We start from the raw sequence: 25,502 nt of genomic DNA on the forward strand, positions 1-25,502 counted from the left end.
ACCCATCTCACATGAGTTGAGGAAAACTATATTGAAACAATGGCCGATCATTAACTCTGGTGCCCTAAACATTGATAAACCCCTTTTTGCCTTCAAAAAGAGTAAAAATCTAAAAGACCATCTTGTAAGGGCGGCCCTACCATACATACCTTCCGCCTCTACTCTTGATACTGTATGGGGTCTGTCCCCCATTGTTGGTCATTCAAAATGTGGGGGTTGCAACAACTGTGATTTGACTATAGAAGGCAAAAGTTTCACATTCAGTAACATTACTGTGTATAGCCATGCATTCTCAAATTGTAACACACCAAACGTGATTTATCTGATCCAATGCCCGTGTTTGAAAGTATACATAGGGCAAACAACCCAAAAGGTCAAGACTCGAATTGGACAGCATAGGAGTCGCATTCGATGTGGATCCTTGAACGCCCCTCTGGTTGAGCACTATTCTACATACAAACACACCGAGGATGAACTAAAGTGGACAGTGTTGAAAGTACTGAAATTACCTCCGAGAGGCGGTAATATGGGACAATTGCTAAATAAAGAGGAACTAAAATCCATCATCCAATTCAATTCCATACAGAATGGACTCAACCGTTCAGAGGATTGGACTAATCTCTTATGAAATGCATATAATGGAAGATGGTTTTAGAAACTCGCTGAAAAATACACTGACAGTTTATGTCCCTCCTTGGACCTTAACCGTAATCCCGATTTGTCAACTGAACTGTCCTTGGTAAAGTTTTTTCTGATGTCAAAATGTCACTCTGAGCACTTGATTCACTCACTGCACTATGTCCGCCGTTCTTTAATAATTTTTCACCTGCACACCATTCAAAAATGCCGCCCACGGTTCTGGTGACCGATAGACATCCGGTGGTAGTCCACCGTTTGTTTCCACTCACAATGCCCGTGATATACGCTGCCCCTCTATCGAGCCTCTGTCAAACAGCAATCTTGCTAAACCGGACGGGACTCCTCGCAGCCCGACCCTGACTTCCCATTGAGGTATGTTCGCCCTTGATCACCACCTACTACCCTTGCACATCCGTCTAAGGCATTACTTTGGACTTGATCCCTTTCAATTTTTCCCCCCGTAGGATCAACCACCAACCGGACTGCAACAACCCGCAGCCGACTCGTGCCACTTGCCGCCCAGGCTTGTAATCTTGTAATTGACTGCATTGCCTACCTGCTCCTTGCACTTTTGGGCGCTCTTTCTCTCTCAGCGTCCCCCGCGCAGCCGAGGTAAACGCTGCCTGCGGGGCGAGGGAATCATTTCTCGGTGCCATCACCGGGCCTCACAGGCCACGCCCATTCACCCGAGGCCACGCCCCTCCGCCTTTTAAAACGGGGCTGACTACGAGCCCGAGCTTTAGACCTAACACTCCTGAGGCACAGCCGGGAGCATAGCATTTTGCGTATAGCTTGCTTTTTAAAAAATATATTTCTTGCAACTTTTAAATTGTTTTGACTGCATTGCCTACCTGCTCCTTGCACTTTTGGGCGCTCTTTCTCTCTCAGCGTCCCCTGCGCAGCCGAGGTAAACGCTGCCTGCGGGGCGAGGGAATTATTTCTCGGCGCCATCACCGGGCCTCACAGGCCACGCCCATTCACCCGAGGCCACGCCCCCCCCCCCGCCTTTTAAAACAGGGCTGACTACAAGCCCGAGCTTTAGACCTAACACTCCTGAGTCACAGCCGGGAGCATAGCATTTTGTGTATAGCTTGCTTTTTAAAAAATATATTTCTTGCAACTTTTAAATTGTTTTGACTGCATTGCCTACCTGCTCCTTGCACTTTTGGGCGCTCTTTCTCTCTCAGCGTCCCCCGCGCAGCCGAGGTAAACGCTGCCTGCGGGGCGAGGGAATCATTTCTCGGCGCCATCACCGGGCCTCACAGGCCACGCCCATTCACCCGAGGCCACGCCCTGACCACTCCCTATAAAAATGTGTTTCCCCCGGAAGCGCAGCGGACGGGCGCAGCGGGCGCGCCTAAGGCAAGCCCGTCTAGGCTCGTCCGGGCCCGGCCGGCCCTAGGCCCTGCCACTATGCCCAAATCTCCGAAGTGCCAACTAACCTACACCAAAGACAGGCTAGTCAGATTAAAACCCCTAAAACACTCTAATTGTAAATACATCTATACAGGAGAAAACCCCTATAGCAACTGTGACCTCTGCAATCCGGCCTGCGCTGAGGCAGAATGTCACGGCCTTCAACTCGGCCTTCTTAACTGTAGGTCCCTCGTCAAACATGCCCACGAGATAAACCTCCTTATCCGAGACCTTGCCATTGACATTCTGTTTCTCACGGAAACGTGGCTCACGCCTAACACTGACTCCGATATCGTCAATGCCTTACCATCTGGCTACCAAATCTGCTCCCTGAACAGACCCCTCGGCAGAGGAGGCAGCCTGGCTATAATCTACAGAGAGCACCTTGCCTGCAGAATTGACAATGGCAATATCGAAGATTGCGAAAGCTGCCATTTCGCTTTACAGATCTCACCAGTAACCTCTCTTTCCGGTCTTCTGCTTTACCGCCCTCCTGGTGCACCAGCCAAGTTCCCCAGCTCCCTCATTGACTCTGTTACCCTTATGGCAACGACATCTTTGATTTTTTTACTCCTTGGAGATCTCAATCTCCACTTTTTAGATCCCAAGGACACAACGGCAGCCGATCTGCTGCTGGATTTCTCCTCCGTCGGCCTACGATTAATGAATTTACAGGCTACCCACGACAAAGGCCACCTTCTAGACCCCATCTTCACCAATATCCATAACTCCAAATCCCGCACTCCCCTCCCTCTCCCTTGGACAGACCACTTCCTGATCCCTATCGATTGGCATCTCGAGGTCCCGCCACCCCAACGGCCCAAAACCCGGGTCATTAACAGACGCTGGCACAAACTTGTGCCTGAGGAATGGGCCTCTAAGCTCAGGGAATCCCCCCCTCCCCCTGCCCTTGACCCCGCAACCGCTGATATTGAATTTATTTCCTGGCTCACCGATTCTTTGGATAGCCTACTACCCATAGCTAGTACCCTTAAACGAGCCAAGAGAGTAAACCCATCCCCATGGTACACCCCTGAACTTAACGCCCTACGGAGGGAATGTAAAAGGACTGAACGCGCATGGAGGAAGGACAAACTCGCAGGCAAGAAAGCCGCCTTTCGGGCATCCATAAGAAATTACAAAATCGCGCTTCGCAACACCAAAAGTCTATTCTATGAGGAAAGAATAAAAAACTCCTCCTGTTCCGCCAGGGAAACTTTTATGATCTTAAAAGAACTTCTCAAAGTCCCGGACCCACCAGAGAAATCCCCCCATTCTAACATCGCGGGGGACAAATGCAACAAACTGGCAACATTTTTCGACGAGAAAATTCAGAAAATTCTCGCCTCCCTACCCCTAATTGACACCAGTGTCATAGGTGGTGACCGCTTTAAACCTCCCCCCTCCACTATCCCCTATCCATATACCCCCGCTCCCCTCCTTGACACCTTCGGCCCAGTAACCACTGAAGAGGTCACAGCAATGCTCGCCACAATCAAAAGTGGCTCTCCTAGCGATCCAGTACCCATACGCTTCCTGAAAAAAGTGGCCCCCATCATTGTCCCGCCGTTAACTGACCTCATCAATTCCTCATTACTTCAGGGTAAGGTCCCTCCCAGCTGGAAAGCGGCTGTAGTGAAGGCTCTCCTTAAAAAACCGGCATTAGACCCGCAGGACTTAGCCAATTACAGGCCAATTTCCCTCCTCCCGGTGATTAGTAAAATCACTGAAAAATTAGTGAACAAAAAGCTCTCCCTATTTTTAGAGTCCAACAACATACTCAGGAGCTCACAGACCGGATTCCGCCCAGGTCAGGGCACGGACACCGCTCTACTGGCGGCAGTGGAGGAGGCCAGATGCATTCTGGACACAGGAGGATCAGTGGCAGTGATCCTCCTGGACCTCAGTGCGGCGTTCGACACTGTCAACCACCGGGTCCTAATCCGACGTCTCAGAGACATCGGAGTGGAGGGAATCGCCCTGGCGTGGCTCGCGTCATTCCTTACCCACCGTTCCTTCCAGGTCTGGGAGAACGACATCCACTCCCCAGCTGTTCCCCTCCAGTGCGGGGTGCCGCAGGGCTCGTCGCTGAGCCCGACGTTATTTAATGTCTACATGTCCCCACTGGAGGAGGTGGTCACCCCGTTTGGAGTGAAAAGCATCAATTATGCTGATGACACCCAGCTGGTGGTGACCCTTTCCCATCCCAACCAAGCACCATCTAACCTCCACAGCTGCCTTTCTGAAATTCATGGGTGGATGAACAACAGCGTTGAAACTCAACGGGTCAAAGACCGAAATCCTGCTCCTTGGACAAAAAGGGCTCTCCCTACCCCCTAACATCTGGCCCTCATGCCTAGGCGAACCCCCTGTCCCCAAAACTGAGGTCAAGAGCCTGGGAATCTGGCTTGAGAAAGACCTGTCCTTTAAAACCCAGGCAAAAAAAACTGCGGGCATTTGCTTTGGGCTTCTCAGGTCAGTCAGGAAAATCCTCCCCCTGCTCCCGCTCATCTCCCGGAAATTGCTTATCCAAGGCCTCATTCTATCTAGGCTGGATTACAGCAATGCCATCTATCTGGGAGCCCCCGAAGCCACCTTCAATAATTTGCAGAGAATCCAGAATGCCGCCGCCCGGCTTCTCACTAACACCCCGGCCAGATTATCGGCAAAACCAGCCTTAAAGCAACTTCACTGGCTGCCAGTTAGAGAAAGTTATGTTCAAGGCTCTCTGCCTGGCCCATAAACTCTTACATAACAAAGGCCCCCCCATTCTCAAAAACTTCATCACCCCGTACAAATCCACCAGATCACTCCGCTCGGATCACGAACACCTAATTACAATTCACAGAGTAAAAAAGGCCCGTACTGGGGGACGGCGTTTTTCTGTGAACACGGCGAACCTCTGGAATTCCCTTCCCCGTAAACTTAGGATGGAATCAAATCACCTCCTATTCAGAAAAATCACTGAAAAACGCACCTCTTCCCCTGATCCCTCTGATCTCCTCTGCTACCCTACCTCTCGAATGTCCAGGTCCAGCGCTGGGATGCTTACGGGTTACTACGCGCTCTACAAAACCCTAAATAATAATAATAATAATAATAATAATAATATACGGGGCATTCCGCTATACTAATAGTTAAATCGCCTCGCCCGTTGGCTCGATAGTTTTATATGTAGAAAGACCAACATGCAATTAAGCATGTTTCCTCTCCGCAGGACACTTAACCAGTGACAGGAACGATCTACAGACGTCCTGCCGTGCTGCCTTATCTTCACAGAAGCCCAAAAGAGGTTTTCTATGTACATTACCAGGTAATCCCTACGCCCGGTAAATAAGCCTCCGATCAGTGAGAGTCCCTCGAGTCTCTTCAAAAACACCTAATCTAGTTTTCTTTGCCCTTAGGTGTATCTGACCCACTACGAGGCCATTCGATTTGACTCACTCTCCACACGCGAGCAGGTCAGAAGCCATCCCTGCCTACATTCCCCAGCCACCACTTCAAACCCGCCGTGCTAACTCACCTATCACAGTGCCTCACTCAAAACGGCACAATAGTCACCGGTCTAGCGCTCACCGCCTAAAACCCACCCTTCCCGGCACTTCACCATTAGCCCTTTTCCACATAGACACTTTATACACTGTCTAGGATGCCAAAATTAATTACGCCAATGCTCCTGCCAGTAGCCACTCCACGCACGGTCCGGCCAACATATTATGCACCTAGACCGGCGGGCACTGTTGTTACTTCGCTCTCACGGGAACCGACGGCGCGTGAGCACCTAGTCACAGAATCAAAAATCACCCTAAATGTGTTTGACATGCTTTTGTGTTTTTAAAACATGAATTATCCCTGAGTTAAAATGGTTTTTTTCCCCTCCCCCTTCCCCCTTTCCTGTTTATTCCCACAGGCCTTTTAAAATACTCAGGCAATAGTAATTAATGTAGTCCTGAAGATGATCCCAGTTTATTTTTGGAGATAGGGATCGAAACGTAACGTCGACTGTGTTAACAGTACTGCAATTTTCTCTTGTATATTATGCTTTGCAGTTACTGTTTGGATGAGCTTACACAAGTTTGCATTGTTTTGTAAGCCTCCGTTTGCTCCACTCTGTTTGCCTGTCATTTTCCCCTTGTATTGTTTTCACTTCTCCTGTACTTGGTACAGGCTTGTGCCCAGTTGTATATCTGTGTTGTGTCTTATTTATATACTTATCTTGGCTTTATTCCAAAAATAAAAAATCCTCTGTCCGGCTGGACATTGGATTGAATATACATAGTTCTTATTTAAGCCTATGTTTATTGCAATTGAATCTTATCTGTATAAGTTCAGGATCGTTGTTTTTCTGAATAATCAAAATTGTCTGGTGGCAGCTGCACTGTCTAGTCAGCCCATAACAAGGCTCCTGTAGTAATTCAGCCAATTATCGGCTAAAACTTGTTGTTCGAGGTCGCATCTAAAATGTACTTTCAAACCCTTTTAATCTACATTGAGGCTTAGGCATTTGGGTCGGACATAATCCCCAAAGAAGGGGGAGGTTTCAGACCACAATACTCTACGATTGACCAATGTTGTGCACTCTGGGGTGTTGCTAGGAGGGCAACAATTAGTGTAGGCAAACTTTGTTGGTGTTTTGTTAACTTCCAGGCAGCGTTTGACTAGGTTAACCATGACCTATTATAGGAAAATTGGCTAGATGGAATGTCACAAACGATTTGTAGTTTATGATGCAACAACTGCATGATAACAACTGGAACCAGGTAGATTTGAAAGGGTCAGGTATTCAAACAACATTCCAGCTGATAATAGACTAAGACACGGGGTGTTTTAGGCTCCCTGCTCTTTAGTCTTCCTTTCTTACCTGCTGGCAACACCAACTCCTTTCCCCCAAAATAGGAGCAGCCCACACACAATCAATCAATCAGTCATTTGTTGAGCGCACTACATACCCGCGAGGGTCTCAAGGCGCTGGGGGGAGGGGTGGGGGCGCTACTGATCGAACAGCCAGGTCTTTAGTATCCTCCTGAAAGTCAGCAGGTCTTGGGTCTGTCGTAGGCTCAGTGGGAGAGTGTTCGATGTCTTGGCGGCAAGGTGGGCGAAGGATCTCCCGCCGGTGGTTGTTCTTCATGCGCAGGACGGCGCCGACAGACAATTTAGTCTTAATGCATTATACTCCCATAGGGTTGCAGCACAACCTCCTAGTTCTCCATTCCTATTGGAAGGTAAACTTGCTAACAATAGATGTTGGAAAAAAACGAGAAATTGATTTTTTCTAGCTGTCCAAAGAAACGCACTTGGTTCTTCAACAAAATAACCCCACAGCAGGCTAGCGACTACAAATACTTAGATCTCAAGTTCTCCTGGAAAATAAAATGGGATAGGTACATGGCAAGCATAAAAAAAACATTCTTTTAAGGTATGTAAATGCCTTGAAAATGTTTGATCTGCATTTTGGGGGTCTATCTGCAGATCCCCTAATAAAGTCAGTAATTGGTAAACAAATCCTGATGGCATTATCCAGGTTGTATTAGACCAGCGTGTCAACTGTGAATCAAAGGAAAGCCTGCCCCTAAAGACTCTCCTGGGTCTCCTAAAGAGTTCAATGTTGCAGGCATGAAGGCTAAAGTTAGTGACAGATTTGTGGATTTTTCTTGCCAAGTCACATGATGCGACAGCAAAGAAAAGCTTTCCTGCTTGATGTTGCAGGACATAATGTCATCTTCAAACGATTTTTCATGATCAATCATATCTGTAGTCAAAGTCACTGACTAAGGATCTGACATCTTTGAGACAGCGGACTATGTCACTGAGGATGTTGAAGAGTCCTTTGTGAAGGGATAAGGGATCTTCCAAAAGCTGGCCTCAGAGTGCATCAGTCTCTTGGATCTAAAAATGAAATATTAAGTAACCTATCTTTTCCTAGATTGTATACTTCTTTGTACGAGACAAAAAGGATACCTCGTCCTATCTTTAGGAAGTATGGTGCAAGAACAAATAATGAAGCACCAGCTACTTTTTTTTGCAAATTAGGCCATTTGATAGTGCAAGTTAAAGCTATACTCCGTTAATACAAAAACAACATAAAATAGTCGTGCGATTTCAATGCCGGATTAACACGAGATGTCTACTTGTTATAGGCTAGATTGACATATGGTGGAAACACTACAACCATATTTAATACAAATTTTAAAGAATAAAGTTGGATATATTTATTGAGACAAGATGAACTTTTATTGTTTTATGTGCCAAGATGAATTGGAGTATTATTGATCTAAGTAATATGCATGTCTGGAAAAGAAAATGCTACTTACCAGTATGCATCTGTTCTTGGCATGTAGAGCTGCAGAGTTGTACACTTGGCATTAGATCGCCGCCTGGTGTTGGGCTCGGATGATTGCATGTTGTTGTTGTCTTGGAAGAAGTCTTTTATAGTCACGAGATAGGTGACTCCTCCCTTGGACGATAGTGCGCATGGGCATCGACTCCATGCTTAGATTGTTTTTTTCCGCCACTGGGTTCGGATGAAACTTTTCCGCTCCGGTTCAAAATCTACTTTTCAAGTACTTCGACGCGTAAAAACGTATTCAAACTTTACCAAACTACTTTCGATATCGACAAACGTCGAGCCATTTCTCAGCACAGCGTGCCAGAAGTAAGAAAACATTGCCCTGACATGTCGGATCCTACTCAAGGATTTAAAATTATTACTACAAAAGCGCTTTGAACTTACAAAAGGAAATTAATTAATTACTCGCTTTGGACTGCAAAATCCAGCATACAATGTGTTTGAAGGCGTACTTAGCGCAGCCCACTGGGGGCCTTTAGCCTATCAGAATAAAGCAGCAAAATTGAACAAGGAGATGTCATTGCATCATTTATAAAGCGAAACCCCTGATGAAGAGGCGTACTGCCTTGAAACGCGTTGGTTATTTCAGCAAAACTTACCGAGGATGCGGAGGCAATTGGTGAATAATATATATATGAAATTATTCTTGAAATAATAAATATGATAATGAACAAAAATAAGACATTTGATGAAAAACTAACTAGCCCAACATTACAGCAATAAACCTGCAGTGGGAACATAGGAGAAGAATATATGTCTACAGCTACTGGAATGACAATTGTGACTACTGAAAACTCTGTGTGATTTGATAATCGATGGGCACAGCCAGTTTACTTTAAACAATGTAGAGTGAAACAACCAAAATATATCATCTTACCTTTTGCTGTAATAGTACATGCACTAAATGGTTAAAGAGACAAAATGACTTCCTGCATGTATGTGGAGGAAACAAATATTATACAGAAATAAGCAATATGGACCTTTTTCGCCTTGGAGCAAAATAAACTAACTAGCCTTTAAAAATCTCATGATTCTCAAAATATAAATGTAAACCTCTTTCCCTCTTTCATCCCTCCACTACCCTTCTCTATCCAAATAACTGAATAACATTCACCACTCAAATTGCTTTCATACTTCACAATACTAATTTGCAACACCAATCCTTTAACCACTTCCGCGCTGATGACGAGCTCAGCTCGTCATGGGCGACGACGCTCGCACGCTGATGACGAGCTGAGCTCGTCATGTAACGCGGCTTTTTTCAAATCGCAGCGTGCAGCGGGAAAACCGCTAGCGCGCATGCGGTTAAAGGCTTCAGGAGTAGCGTGCTACTCGCCAAAAAGCACTTCAACACCCCATCAGGGGTAAGTAACAAATGCCATATAAATGGAAACCTTTTTCACTCTTCTATCCCTCCGCTATCCTCCTCACTCCAAATAACTGCTTAATATCCACCAATCAAATTACTTTCATATTTCACTATACTAATTCACCACTAATCCTTTATGGGTTCCGAAGTAGAGTGCTACACGCCAAAAAAGCCCTTCAACACCCCATCAGGGGTAACAAGTGCTATATAAATACAAACCTTTTTTCCCGCTTATATCCTCCGTTATTCTTCTGAGTCCAAATAACTGACTAACCTATCCACCACTCAAATTACTTACATATTTCACTATACTAATTCAACACTAATCCTTTATGGGTTCCGGAGTAGTGTGCTGCTCGCCGAAATTGCGCTTTGATGCCTTGTCAGGGGTTGTAAGCGCCATATAAATGCAATTACAATACAATACAATGGGAGTCCTATGGGAGTGTATTCTTCATGCAAACAAGCCCCAACTACAACCATGCATCATAAACCATCCCACCCTTACACCCAAAATATATTTTGCCCCATTTGAGTCTGGAGGACAGCATCTTTATGAAGAGGACAGCTGCAGTCCGTCCATATGGGCTGATGGGCCACGCCCTTTCACCTTCTGCCTATCAAGAAGAGTATCTGTTAGGCTGAACTGACAAACGCTCTTTATTTTCAGGTCAGGCAGCCAGGAGCTAGACATGTTCTAAATGCGCAGGCTTCTGGCTGCCTGAGCTGAACTTTGCTGGGCTAAGGAGGTCACAGCTCTGGTAGGCGTGACCTCCGCTCAGCAAAGGTCTTTGAGGCCCTCCCCCTCATGACAAGGGGGAGCGTCACGGATTGCATCGGACCTGGGCACTTCAAATTTAAGACCTGAAGTGACCAGAGTTGAGTGTCATACGGAGACACCTCGTCACAGAGTGGGGTGGGGTCAGTAACTCCCATTGACCCCATCCCACTCTGTGACAAGTAGGGACTGCTGCCTTCCCTAGGTCAGCCTCTGAAAGAAGGCAACAGTCCCAACCCTCCTGGGACTTCCGAGGCAGAGCTGTAGGTAAGTGTGAATTTTTGTTTTAATTAATGTCTGGTGCGTGCATGGTTATATGTAAGAATATTTGGTAGGGAGTGTTGTGATGTGCGTGTGAATAGATGCATGTGTGTGAGCGTGTGTGAACGGATGTGTGTGTGGGGTGGGTGTGTGAGTGAGTGTTCAGTCAGCCTCCTCCCTCCAAAAATTACTGTCCGTCACTGCAAGAGTAAACGTGGATATTAGTTATGAAACAGGGAGTAACAAGAACGAGGAGAATGAGAATCTACAAGAATGTATTTTTGTACTCTGGACTTCTTGATCTTCCTCTTTCCCAAGTGGTTGGGGACTTGATTCCACAGTCCAACAATGTTAGGAAAGGGACACAGGCTATGGCAGGCCAAGGTTTAAGAAATAGGCTGTTTAGAACCTCCTGGTGGAGGCCTGCGCATTTTGCTGAAAGACAGAGTAAAGTAGCGGAAACATATATAACAAAGTTGATAACAGAAGAAGACAATGAACTAAGACACACGTGATCACGATAGGATACTGACGAAAAAGATAGTTTTACTCAGAATGGTATTAAATGCTTCCAATAAGGATAGAATTATTTAAAGAATTGCTGACGGGGATGCCTGGTGATTTGCAGAAAACAGCTTTCAGAAGAGCATTTTATTAATGTTTTGAGAAACAAATGTATGTGATTTCATAAGTATTTGACAAGGTAGATGGGAGAAAAGGGGAAAAAAATAATACATTTCACATTTATTTCCTGTTTGGCACTGTAAGAAGTAATTATCTTGTAAATATGGCATACACCCAAAAAACAAAACAAAAAGGATCAAACAATGGTATTTATTTTAGAACGTACTTCACTAAGTATCTGAGATATGTAAAGTGTACCTAAATACTCTTCCTGAAAGGCCAACCCTGAAGTGAATACTGAATGTACAATTGCCACCGTGGCCATTTCCCACTGCCTATTCTCAATCAACCAAATAAACTGCTTTGAAAAAGTAATTTCACTTCAACCAGTTCCACCTTCAATAGGTGACTCTTCATCTTTTTTTGGTACTTTATATTTGACTTGTCCTCTGGGGCGATTCAAATTCTAGTATAAGGAGCTTATCTCATGGGGCAACTGGCAGGCCTACTCCCCTTACAATTTATGGAGGTTTTTAGCGTTTGCCATGATGGCATTCAGAGGATTCTCAAATTTCTAGCAAGTAGTGCGGCGGTGAAAATGATGGCAGGGTAAGGGGGGGTATGAAGGGGTGGATAACCAAGGCATTCAATGCAAACCTGTCACAATCACTCCCAGAAAATCTCAGAATAAAGGAGTTGTCCACATTTAAAGTCAGAACAATGGGCATGTGACCAACAGGCAAAAAAGATGGGTACTGTCGACATAAACATTAAATGGAATACCTCAAACCGAGATGAAAGGCCGAAGTCCAATGGCCGTTTCCTTCTGGGGCCAATGGCGGCCAGCGCCGTGAGATTAGCCTCCCTCTGCTGCATTTGTGCCAGTTCCATCTGCTGCATCTGAAGAACAGACAGGAAGAGGAGCTTAACACCACTAAATACAATGGCTGGGGTGATAACTTGCACGCTGGACACATTTTGCAGAAAAATAATATGGAAAACCTTTGGATAATGACATTTGATTAGGCACATACACCTTTTCAGTTCTGCTACTTAATGGATACATTTTCTTTAAACAAACCCTTCAGTTAGTTATTTTTATTTCTTCTAATATTTAACTTTAACAGCAACATTAATGATGGGCAACAACCACACTTACATGCACCAGAGTGTAAAACCCCACATTCTACATACGCATGCACTTGGACCATCCTCACCCCAACTTCCTGTACATATTAGATCAAAACTGCAGCCAGTAAGGCGCGCCTTTTTGTGTTCCCACAGAATTCCATTCCAGCTCCTCTGGTGCAGACTTTCCTCATAAATGCAAAGTAGGGGAGCCTTTTGCATTCCAGCTACTACAAAAGGCTTTTAAGATGTGGTGGTTCCAGAGGTACAGGTGGAAAGAGGTCACGCACAACATCGCTCGTCTTGGTGCTGAGAGATCTTGAGGATTACATGCAATCAAGCTGGTAACTATAGAAACCATTGCTTCGGCTTCAGATCACACGTCTCGCACCTCAATTGTCTTTATTATCGTCCACTGTCAGATCCCTTAATCAGAAACGTGAGCAGGGAAAAGAATCTGTAGGTCAAGTGAACATTTTCACACAGAGGCACACACACATCCGCAACCTTAGGTGCTTTCATTTCATTCTCTTACCACTAGCTCTGGGGCCCGAATCCAGCGAGCTCGGATATTAAGGCTCAATTAAAATAAGCTCCAATTAGTGGAGGTCTTTTCCTCTCGGGCTGGAGGAGTCAGGAAATGGATATTGGGAAATGTAAAAAGTCGGCTACTGAAGGAAGGCTGCAGAAATAAATGAACTTATTTGTTGATTTCTACCGTTGCTATGCAGAGGCCCCTGGGAGAGAAAGCTTAACCAGTCTAAGCTATAAACTAAAACCCCTCCGGCTAAACATGAACTGTGCAAAACAAGGGCTCCGTCTCAGAACAGAAAACTGCTGGGCCCAGAAAATGAGAAGCCGGAGGCATTTTCCATTTAAAACTAAATCCCAGTACCGCCTCCCAGCCAAAGCATTCTAAGCAGTATCAGATTTACAAAACGAACAATTACCCTGGAAAAATATAGCCCATTGTACAGTCCCAGATGCTAAATCTCCAGGTTTGTTTTTTCCCTCCTTTTTAAAATCCGGCAATGCATTCTTAAAAGTACACTGCGGAATTTAAGCACCCTTTCTAGAAAGGCCTAAACGATGGAAAAAAGCTCAGAATTCACTGACCTCATTTGATGTGCTGCCCTTGCCTGTGGCAGTTCTTGTCCTTCCCAGAGGCCCCTCGAAATGGTATGCAACAGCAAAACAAACCCTGACCTAATTGCCAGGAGACTGCTGCCAACCTTCCCTCAAACGCAAAAAGCGAAAAACAGAAGGGGAAAAAAACGATGCACCGTCTTGCAACTTGAAAGACCTACCTCTTTGGCTTTTTGCTTTAATCGTAGCTGCTCGGGGTCCTCTTTGTTGGAACGGCTCTATCAAAGAAAAAAGACGGGTTTAAAAGAAGTTATTAGAGTATAAACAGCAAAGCGTCCATTACATATCTGATGAATAACCATTTTCTTTTGTGATGGAAAACATTAGCTAGAGGGGTAAAAGCCTCCATCCAGGCATTTTTAAATGTTGTTTTCATCTAGGCATGCAGCCTCAGCTGTAGCCTGGAGGAAGCTTAGACTGGAAATGATGCTAACTCTGTCAGTCAGATCGGTGACCTTGATCACGGCTGCAGCATGTACTTAAATTGGTGGCGAGGAGAAAGGACCTTTCTTTGTGCAGTAGAGGAACACCTTGACACAGTGCAAGTTAAGAAAAGTGACGCCACAGGATTTCAGCCAGATGGAAGCCCCATTAGAGGAGGGGTGTGTGTGAGCCCCAAAGTCAACTGCTCAGTGTAATCACATTTCAAGTCTTGTTGTTTCGTCATAACCCGCCCTCTAGTAGCTTGTAACAGATGGGCTTGGAGTGGTAAAGATGCTCATTGCAACATAAACCAATGTATTATCACAGAGATATTGCTTCCAAATGTTTTGGTCACTCTTTCACCATAATCAACACATTTTTATGTCCAGTGTCTATATTCAATAAATGGAACTCCACCGACACAACCACATCTACGAGGAAGATATGACAGACGAGACTGTTCACCTGAAGCAGTCTGTATGTGCTAAAGAAATTAGCAACTGGAAAACAGATGATTAATAGTTGCAGTTAGTTTTGCATAAAAACACATGCATGTGCACGGTGGAACTAGACGCTTTGCACACATCATTGAATGAAAGTTGCTTCAAGTCAGATGTGATAACGGCACCTCAAAGAGGGAGAACATTTGCAAAATACCTTACATTTCTAAGATAATTTATTAACCTTTCCCCAGCTTAAACTATATGTAAAGGCTAAAACTTGTGTTTCTTTCAGCCACTCTAAACCAGATTTCTCGAACAAATTGGTCAACCAAGAAAGTTAGGTTAAGACTGGTCCAGGAGGCATTAACGACTTCAAGAAACGGAAAAGCTATGTAAAGATGATGTTACATGGGTTAAAGCTCACTTTCCAAAATATAGAAACATGCAACGTGAAGCCAAGGAAATTGAGAAAAACACTGTAAGGGCTCATTACATTTTACTCTCAACTATGTCCATCCAGCCTTATTTGATGATAGTAAACAGGCCATATCACCGGTGGCTTCTCACGAAATTCCGTTTTAACCAGATTCATCTCCTTTTGGGTGCATACCTGAAATGGAATAAGCCAAGGGATCACGCACCATGCAAATGTGATGCTTTTACAGACCAAGACTTAACTCATTTTGTATTCTTCTGTCCTTTTTTTGCGGAGGGGAGGAAAAAATATATTTTACCACTTTTGAGGAACAAGGGATTTATGCAAGTGAAACCCGCCCTGTTGTTTTTACAACTTATGGAGACCCCTATTGTAATGTTTGGGGTTGCCAACTTTTTGGTAGCAGCAATGAGAGCCAAACGGCTTAGATTATTGAATACTTCAACCATTGAATGTACTCTGTAAATAGTAAGGTTTAGATCAACCTTTTCCCTTATGTATTGCATATTTTTGTTCCCTGAGGAATCAAAGTAATAGGGGAATGACAATGAAATTTTCTACAAGAACCTAAAGTGATGGATTAATTAAGATACATGATCTATTGTTTACAAGAAAGAAAAACAAAAAAAAAAAATTGAACCCGATTTTTCACTGCATAAATGTTCTTAATTGTTTTTTAATGTTTTTAAAATAGCTTGTTTTGTATCGAATAGAAATGTCTTATTCTCTGTGCCTGTAGTATACTTTTATGATTTTAATTAATCGAATAAAGTATTTTTGACTCACTCTGACTCTGACTTCAAGAAACGTATCTGCAGTGCTGCAGGAGAGCTGTGCAGACATATATAAGCTATGCTTTGTACTTAATGTGAAGAGAGCAGGGTGACACACTCTGCCCTGAAGGAGTGTAGTAGGCATAAGGCACCCTCTCCATCTGTGCCCTGTAACTGCATGCAGTGGTTGACCAAAGCTCACAGACTTTCCATGAGACGTGGCTTTTGGAAGGGTCTTTTACGCAGTGCCCTCAGAAAAATAGTTTTTATGTATTGAGCATCTATGACACTTACTGTATTTGCTTAATCAGCAAACTATACAGTGCACAAGAGATAGGAATATACCACAATTAGGCCATTTACATTGCACTGGGCACTGCTACAGCCTAGCCCTATTTTAACGGTAATCCAGTCAAGAGTTGCAGAATGTGCCTTGTTTAGTGTGGGTGAAGGCCCTGGTTGTAGTTTGCGTGCTGCGGCTGCAGGTGCATAGCTATTGCCTTTCGTGTAGGGGACACAATGAAATGTTGTAGGATGCATCCTACCTACACTGCAAGTAATACATGACCAAAGTATGCATCTTATGTGCAGTACATACAGGGCACCATTGTAGGTCAGAAGCAATGAGCAAGTACATAAAGATGATTGTCACAAGCCACACAGTCAATGGACTGAGAACAGTCCACACAGTGAGTGATATCAGAGATATCACTTCTCACCCCTTCACTGCACATGCAGCAATATACCAGCTCCGCAGTCACCTGGCGTTGCAGCACACCCGGGGCACATTCGGTGCCACTGTGGTGGGCCCGATGATGAAGCATGCCACCGACTAGGTCGGTGGGTGAGGGCTTTATAAGGAAAATACTGCTTTTTTCCTTTCTATTGTCTGACGTACCGGAGTCACTTTAAATCCCCCTCCCCCTAAACTAAGCTAGTCCACATTGATCTTGACATATAACCCAGGGGATACGGGCTAGCGTACCTAGTCCTCTCTATCTCCTTGATCTGTATGATATCAGAGACTGCCACTAGCAAATTCACGTAATATCAATCAACAAAGGTCCTTGACAAAAAAGGAATGTATAAACATTGAATAATTATAGGCCACAATCTGCGCTATAATAAGTAAGGTGTCCAGCCGGACCCTGAATTTAATCAATGACAAAGATAGAACGAAGTTTCAAAACGACATGTATATAGTGGGACACAGTCCTGTATGTCAGACCGGTGCGATTCGGCCCTCCAGACGGTTGCTGTTGTTCCATTGTGAACACTGAGGTTCCGCCTGATCTTCGGGCGTTCACCGCAACTGGTTCCTATATCCCAATAATCAATCTGGACTTCTGGAATTCCTTTTACACGTGGATATTCCATCCATTACCTTCCTTCCATCTGACCGCAGCGGTGCCACCGGACGGGACGCACTGCTTGCCTTATGACCTAGGTTTCGCCTTATTAAGGGCGCTCACCGCTACTTGTTCCCATCCTCCCCCCATTCAATCCGGACTTCTGGAATTCCTTCTACACGTGCCTTTTCCTCTTAATTGACGCAGCGGCGCCACCGGACGGGACGCCCTGCTTGCCTTATTTACTAGGCTTGCATATTAGGCAATACACTGGTTGTCCTGATGATGATCCTTCATTTTACCAGGATCGAAACGCCGTAGACAGTTGATGTAGTTTAAACACTAGTTCCCCACTGTGTGACATAATTGCGTTTTTACTACATGAGTAAAGCTAGATTGATTCCTTCCATTTTGTACAAGCTTCTCACAAATTGTAAAATTGCCTGATAAACCTCCTACCTTTGTATTTTGTTTGTCTAGCCTTGTTGTTTGTTGTGGATACAGGACTGTGTCCCACTATATACATGTCGTTTTGAAACTTCGTTCTATCTTTGTCATTGATTAAATTCAGGGTCCGGCTGGGCACCTTACTTATTATAGCGCAGATTGTGGCCTATAATTACTCAATGTTTATACATTCCTTTTTTGTCAAGGACCTTTGTTGATTGATATTACTAATACCCTTGGTCCTTGCTTACCGAGTGGGTTCCCTTGTTTCTCTTAGTAGTATTAGCAAATTCATGAGCAGCACAAGCCAGGTAGGACGTAATTATTATTTCTGGGTTTGAGGTTGATGTAACAAAGTGAGTCCATCCCTTTTTAGGAAATTTGTATTAACAATATATAGGATGAGCTTGTTACAAACCCAAAACATTTCTTCTGTAAAGTACCCTCAGCCCTTATTTTTCAAAGACATTGTCTTGCTTAGTGATTAGTTCACGATAAGGATATCCGAGCAAGGAATTAAAGTTCCATGATTCCAACTAGTAAAAGCCCATAAATCATGACACTGCATTAGGGGATTAGCGATTTTGAGCTGCAACCTTAGGGTTACTTCAAATAAACATTTTCTATGAATATAAAGAATGTATGCAGCTTTAGCGGTTTTCATTTACTACTTCCACATGTTATTTTTAGGGGTGCGAACGTAGCCAGGGCAAGAGAGGAGTGCGAGAAGCAATGTGATGTACACATGGCCGGCTTAAGCATTCAGGTGAAAGGCATTTCTTGGATGTCATATTAACAGTACCGATGCTTGAAACATTATGCTGTTTCACCAGTTCAATACATGTTATATTGAGTACCAGTAAAGAATCCTAGCAGCAATAAAACATCTAAGAAACGTCAGAAAGACAAGGCTTCTTTATGAGCTCCAAATGCTCCAGAAGTAAGAGTATGAGGGCAGCATATCGTATGCACGCGTTGCACTGCCAATATTGCTGTGGCACAAGTCCGTTAAACAAAATTAGGAGAGCTGGAGTTTACTGATACAGAGGTCAAGACAGATGGTTACATCTTCGGCAATTCGTTAAAAACATAACCAGAATAAAACCTACATAACTTTAATACCAGTGGACATAGCCCAAATAAATAGTTTGACTACAAGGTGTGCAGTAGGATAGTAGACATCGAGCCCACTTTGTTTCCCCTCTGCCACAGTTTTCATGGAGTAGGACCCACCAAGAAAAAAACCAGGGCAGAGAGGAAACTCATTAGGCTTGGCGGGACCGAAGCAGTCCCGCCAATCATATTGCTTTCACAAGTCCGCCGCGCAACCGGCAGTGATCTCTGATCCCTGGCGGTTGCAGCAAGGCAATGGAGGTCTGACTGCCCAAGTAGTAACAGGGCGGTCAGACCGCTGGTGCAGCGGCGCCCGCACCGCCACCACATCTACGGCGATCCAGAGCACTGCCATAGTCCTAATCGGGCTCTAAATGTTCATAAATGTCCATTCCTATTTTCCAAAACAAGTTGAATTCAGCAGAGAGGGAGTTAGTGTTCAGCCCCTCTTCCCATTACACAAAGGCAATCTACAAGTGTAGCTTCCCTTTCTTCTTTTCCCTCAAAACTGGGCTTAACAAGTGCTCTTTCCAGATTTTTTTTTTTTTTTAAACATTTAGAATTTGCAAGCAGTCAAAAATTTTACAACCATCTTCACGAGATCCCAAATTCAAACCCACACCAGCCCCTGCCTCTCTGACCAGAAAAGAAAACTAGTACAGCCCGAGTTACGGGAAATTGTACAAAAATAAATATTTGTGGAGTCCCTTTCCTGCCCAAGGATTCATGAGCATCATTTGCTCATAAAACACAAACTGAGTAAGATGAATACTACCATCCATTCAATAGCCTGGTTTTGTACCATTGTATACCTTAAGGACACCATAAATCTAAAAAAAAACAGACTTCCCCCAAAACATCAACGTGCATTTTGAAATGTAATATTTCAACAGCGTCTAAGTTCTTCTCACTCTTTCCCTTTGATTCATTTGTTTGGTGAACAGAAAACTTGGCTTCCAGGCCTGCTGCTTATAATACCCAGGAAGGAAAATGCTACTTACCAGTATGCATCTGTTCTTGGCATGTAGAGCTGCAGAGTTGCACACTGTGCATAGATTGCCATATAGTGTTGGGCCCGGATGTTTGCAGTTTGTTGTTGTCCTGAAAAGTTCTTTGGAAGTCACGAGATAGGCGACTCCTCCTTAGGACCACATTGCGCATGGGCATCGGCTCCATCCCCAGATTGTTTTTCGCCATTAGGGAAATGATGGAGCTTTGCAAGAAAAGGAAGGATGCCCATGTAATTTGTATCTAATTAAGATAATACTGGAACAGACAAGGGTAGCCGGGGAGGCGGGTGGACGTGTGCAACTCTACAGCTCTATATGCCAAGAACAGATACATACTGGTAAGTAGCATTTTCCGTTCGAGGCATATGAGCTGCAGATTGCACACTGTGGATAGATTGTATAGCAGTACCCACTCTCAGCAGCGACCAGCCCTATCTGTTGCAGTAGTTTGGAATAATGTTTTGAGAACAGCCTGGCCCACATTAGCTTGTTGTTTTGTTTGCACATCTACACAATAGTGTTTTGTGAATGTGTGCGGTGTAGCCCATGTAGCTGCTCAGCAGATGTCATCTAGGGGAATGTTTCCTAAAAATGCCACTGAAGCCCCTATCTTTCTGGTAGAGTGGGCTTTAGAAGGAACAGATAGCGTACGTTTAGCTTTGTGGTAGCAAAAGCTGTATGAATTTGACAATCCATCTAGCTATCCCAGATTTTGAAATGGGATTACCCTTGTGTGGTGGTGAGAATGACACAAAGTTGTTTTGTCTTACAAAAGGGTTGTTTCCTTTCTATGTAGTATAGCAACGCTCTTTTGACATCTAATGTGTGAAGAGCTCTTTCTGCTACGGACTGTGGTTGCGAGAAGGAAACGGGCAGTTCCACTGATTGAGATGGAATGGAGAAATGACTTTAGGCAGGAATTACGGATTAGTACGCAGAACGACATTATTTTGATGCATTTGCAAAAAGGGTTCTTGAATGGTTAGTGCTTGTAGTTCAAAAAGGGGTGGTGATGGACGCAGCATCTGAACCAATCAAACACTCACACCCAGTCAACAGATCTGTTGACTGGGTGTGAGTGTTTGATTGGTTCAGATGCTCCGTCCATCACCACCCCCTTTTGTACTGATTTGTTCGCCATAAGTTGGCAGGGTATGCTCAGACGTGAGTCCCTTGCTCACTTTGCCACTGGATTCAAGCAAGCCTGGCTGAAGAAGGCTGTAATGCCAGAAACCGGTCCTAGGAAGCTTGTTTCCGGTCCAGGGAAGGCATGGCTTGGCAGTTCGGGCTGGACTGTTCCCATGAGGCACAGGGTCAGACTGATTTGCATATAGCCATGTCTGAACTGGGGTGGCAGAGTGGGCTAAAGAACGGTGATGGATCAAACCCAGATCTGTTGACTGGGTGTGAGTGTTTGATTGGTTCAGATGCTCCGTCCATCACCACCCCACCTTTTGTACCGCTAGTGCTTGTAGTTCACTAACTCTGCGCAGAGAAGTGATCGCCACTAGGAACGCACCTTTCCAAGTTAAAAATTGTAATTCACATTTGTGTAGGGGTTTGAAGGGAGGCCCCATTAGCCGTGTGAGAACAACGTTTAAATTCCATACAGGTGAAGGTGGTACTCTGGGAGGAATTATTCTTTTAAGGCCTTCCATAAAGGCTTTAATGGCAGGCACTCTGAACAGAGATAGATATTGTCTGTTTTGCAGATATGCTGCTATTGCAGCAAGATGTAGTCTAATAGACGTATAGGCTAGGTTACATCTTTGAAGATGCAATAAGTAACCTATGATGTGTTGAATAATCACATCTAAGGGATTAATATTGTTGTTGTGACAATATATCACAAATCGTTTCCACTTGGCCGCATAACATGCCCTAGTGGTAGGACGTCTAGCTTCTTTAATGACGTTCATGCAGTCTGGAGGAAGGTTTAGATACCCAAATTCTAGGACTTCAGGAGCCAGATCGCAAGGTTGAGCTGAGCTGGGACCGGGTGTCTGATTTCTCCATGGTTCTGTGTTAAGAGGTGTGGAGACGGGTGTAATTTTTGGTATGGTACTACAGACAGGTGTAGCAGTGTGGTGTACCACGGTTGTCTTGCCCACGTTGGAGCAACTAGGATGAGGGTCAGAGAATGCTGCTGTAGTTTGCGTACTACTAGTGGCATGAGTGGTAGAGGTGGAAAAGCGTACGCAAATTTGTTTGACCAATTCATCCATATCGCGTTTCCTTTGGACAGTGGGTGTGGATATCTGGCAGCGAAGCTTGGGCATTTTGCGTTTTCGTGGGTGGTAAACCGATCTATCTGAGGCTGTCCCCACATCTGAAAGAATGGCTGAAGAACTTGCATATGAAGTTCCCACTCGTGGGTCTGTTGTGTTTGATGACTTAACAGATCCGCTATAGTATTTTGTACTCCTGGGACATGTTGAGCTAGAAGGAATATGTTCCGAGGTATAGCCCACCTCCATATGTCCTGTTCTAGTTGAGATAGTTGCAGGGAGTGCGTGCCTCCTTGCTTCTGTATGTAATACATTGCAGTCATATTGTCTGTACGAACTAACACAGCTTTGTTTGCTACTTGCTTTTGGAAAGCTTTTAGTGCTAAGAATACTGATAATAACTCCGGATGATTGATGTGGAGTCATTTTTGTTGCGGTGTCCACCTGTCTTGCATGGTGTGTTGCAGCAGGTGGGCTCCCCAGCCGGAGAGCGATGTATCCGCAGTTAAGATTATCTGGGGAACTGGCTCTAGGAAGGGTCGTCCCTTGGAAAGGTTTTTGGTGCTCCACCACTGCAGAGAGCGATGAGTTAGACCGTCTACCAACACTAGGTCTGTTAAGTGACCTTGAGCCTGGTTCCGTTGACATGATATGCACTCTTGTAGCGGACGCATTTGAAGTCTTGCATGGGGTACTATGAAGATGCAAGAGGCCATTATACCTATGAGTTGCATGAACACTCGTGCTGGGAGGAAGTGTTGTAGCTGAAACTTTGTTAGGAGAATTTGCATGCTGGCTATCCTTGCTGGAGTGGGATAAGCTAGCGCTGTTGATTGTGGCCTCAAGGTACTGTTGTATTTTGGATGGTTGTAGATGAGACTTGGTGTGGTTTATTGTGAACCCCAAGTTGTGGTGCAGCTGGATGGTGGCATGAGTGTGTTTTACACACTGATTGTGTGAGCTGGCTTTTGTGAGTCAGTCGTCGAGGTACGGGAAGACATGGATGTGCTGTCTTCGTAGATGCGCTGCCACCACTGCCAAGCACTTGGTGAACACCCTTGGTGCTGTTGTGACTGCGAATGGGAGTACTTTGAATTGGTAGTGCTGCCGGTCTATTACAAAACTGAGATATTGCCTGTGAGCCTTGTGAATGGGAATGTGGAAGTATGCGTCCTTGAGGTCTAGAGTAGCCAGGAAGTCGTCTTGTGAAAAGAGAGGAAGGACTTGCTGGAGTTGAGCATGTGAAAATGGTCTGACTGTATGTATATGTTTAGCGGTCTGAGGTCTAAAATAGGCCTTAGAGAGCCGTCCTTCTTTGGAATTAAAGTATAGAGAGTAAACTCCCTTGTTTTGCTGGTGCAGAGGAACTAGTTCTATTGCACTTTTTTCTAGCAGAGATACTACTTCTTCCTTTAACAGTGATAGATGTTCTTGTGACATTGGACGCTGTTTGGGTGGTATAGACAGTAACCTGAGTGAATAATTTGTTGCACCCACCTTTCTGATGTGATGTTGATCCAGGCAGGCAGGAATTGTTAGAGTCTTCCCCCCACAGGAGTGGAATATTGGGGGGGAGCGGAGGAAATTCATCGGGTAGGGGTAGAGGCAGAGCGGGAGGTGTTATTTTTGCCTCTGGCTTTGTTGTTGTTACCCCTGTAACCCCCTCTTTGGTAGCCCTTAGTGAATGTGGATTGGCTAGGGGTTTTGTAGGAAGAGGAGGGACTTTCTGAGGAGTAGCCTCTTGTGTTGCCTCTGTATGATAAGCGCCGAAATGAACACCTGGGAGCTTGCTGCTACAAGGCTCCCATAGATTTTGCTGTGTTGGTGTCTTTTTTAATTTTTTCTAAAGACACGTCAACATTTGGGCCAAATAAGTGTGTCTCATCAAATGGCTGATTAAGGATGGAGTTTTGTACCTCAGGTTTAAAACCTGAAATACGTAGCCAGGCATGTCTACGTAGTAAGGTGCTGGTATTGATTGCCCTTGAGACAGTATCTGCGGCGTCTAGGGTACAACGAATAGAGGTATTAGTAATAGGTTTACCTTCCTGTATAAGTTTGTTAGCTCTGTTTTTATATTTGTCTGGTAGGTGCTGCATTATGGACTCTAGTTCATCATAATGTGCCCTGTCATATCTTGCCAGCAACGCTTGGGTGTTGGCAATGCGCCAGATGTTAGCTGCGTGTGCCGCAGTTCTCTTGCCGGAGGCGTCAAGGAGCTTACATTCTTTGTCTGGTGGTGAGGCTTCACCTGTTTAGCAATTAGCACGTTTACGTGCATTGGATACCACTAAAGAATCCAATTGTGCTGAGCCTTTAATATAAACTGGGTCTGCAGGGGGAGCTTTATATTTTTCTCAATGCGAGGATTGAGAACCCTAGCTCTACCGGGGTCTTTAAAAACCTCAGTTGCGTTCTGGATGACGCCCTTAAGCATTGGTAAGATGGAAGTAGACCTTTGTGTGTTGTCAAAAGTGTCTAATAGGAAGTCTTCCTCCACTGCATCGGTGTGCAAGTCCACCCCATGATATTGTGCAGCCCTTTGGACTAGTAGGATAAAACCTATGGTGTCCTCTGGTGGCGAAGGTCTGGGAGGGTATACATCATCTTGTGGGACGTAAGGCACATCAGGGGTGTTGTAATCATCCCATGGATTAGGGGACTGAGGGGGGACTATTAGTATGTGCTGGGTAATGTGCACCCCCACCTTCATAATCAGAGCCTGTGTGTACATCATCGTCTGGATTAGGAGATGGTGTAGGTGAATGATGTGGTGGAGGTGGTGTAGGAGGAGGAACAGTATGGGGAGGTGGTGGAGAAGAGACCCTTAATGGAGAGGTTGAAATGTCTCTTCTTTGCAGGGGAGGAGTTGGCGCCTCAAGTGGTCTCTTCTTGGAGCTGAGAGTCAATTGTCCAGTTTTAGGATCTTTTACAAGAGTTTTTTGCTGTGGATCTGGTGTAAAAAGCTCCTGTGAGCAAGGTAGATCCTTCGGCGTCGAAATTTTCAGCTCAGTAGTTTTTTTAGGCACAGAGTCGGAAGCTGGATTAGGAGGGTGCCCTTTCAAAGTGTCTTTTACGGGAACCTGTTTTTTCGATTCCGAGAGTTTTTTCGGCTCCGATGCATGTGAATCTGGAGCTTTGGTTGATTTTATTTATTTATTTATTTTTATTAAATCGGCACAGAGTACGGTTTCGGCATCGATGAACCGATGGCAGTCTTCGGCGCCGTGTGCTTGGGTGTCGAAGCAACGGTCGAAGAGGAAGATGGCTTTTTCTTTGGTGTCGGTACTGGGTCGGCACCGGAAATAGGCTGGCTCGAGCCCGAGCCGCCTGAAGGCTTTATGGGCTTCTTTGCCGGGCCCGAAGGCGGGGCATTGGAAGCAGTCTCTCGGTGTACACCCGAGCCCGAAGGTGAAGGTGTGACCGAAGCCTTTTTTTGATGGTGTCGAGGAAGGGGTGGGGTCGACGGTCTTACTTACGACCCGTTGAGCTGGAGTGACTACCTCGACATCGGAGTCTTCGGCATCGGAGGATCCGATCTGATACGCTCTTCGGCGTGCTGGTGTTCGTCAA

General features: G+C 44.9%; 1 protein-coding gene across 2 annotated transcripts in view; it reads right to left on the reverse strand.

The window, feature by feature from the left end:
- TAF4B (TATA-box binding protein associated factor 4b) overlaps positions 1–25,502 on the reverse strand; it is a 309,374-nt gene that overhangs the window by 44,172 nt on the left and 239,700 nt on the right. For both annotated transcript variants that reach the window (XM_078687389.1, XM_078687390.1), the window contains 2 exons: positions 13,869–13,925; positions 12,217–12,333 (listed from right to left, as the gene is read on the reverse strand). In XM_078687389.1, coding sequence (XP_078543515.1) covers positions 12,217–12,333; positions 13,869–13,925 — 174 coding nt within the window. The remainder of the gene's footprint in view (positions 1–12,216; positions 12,334–13,868; positions 13,926–25,502) is intronic.

This window comes from Lissotriton helveticus, chromosome 4_1 (genome assembly GCF_964261635.1).
Source record: "Lissotriton helveticus chromosome 4_1, aLisHel1.1, whole genome shotgun sequence".
Lineage (NCBI taxonomy): Eukaryota > Metazoa > Chordata > Amphibia > Caudata > Salamandridae > Lissotriton > Lissotriton helveticus.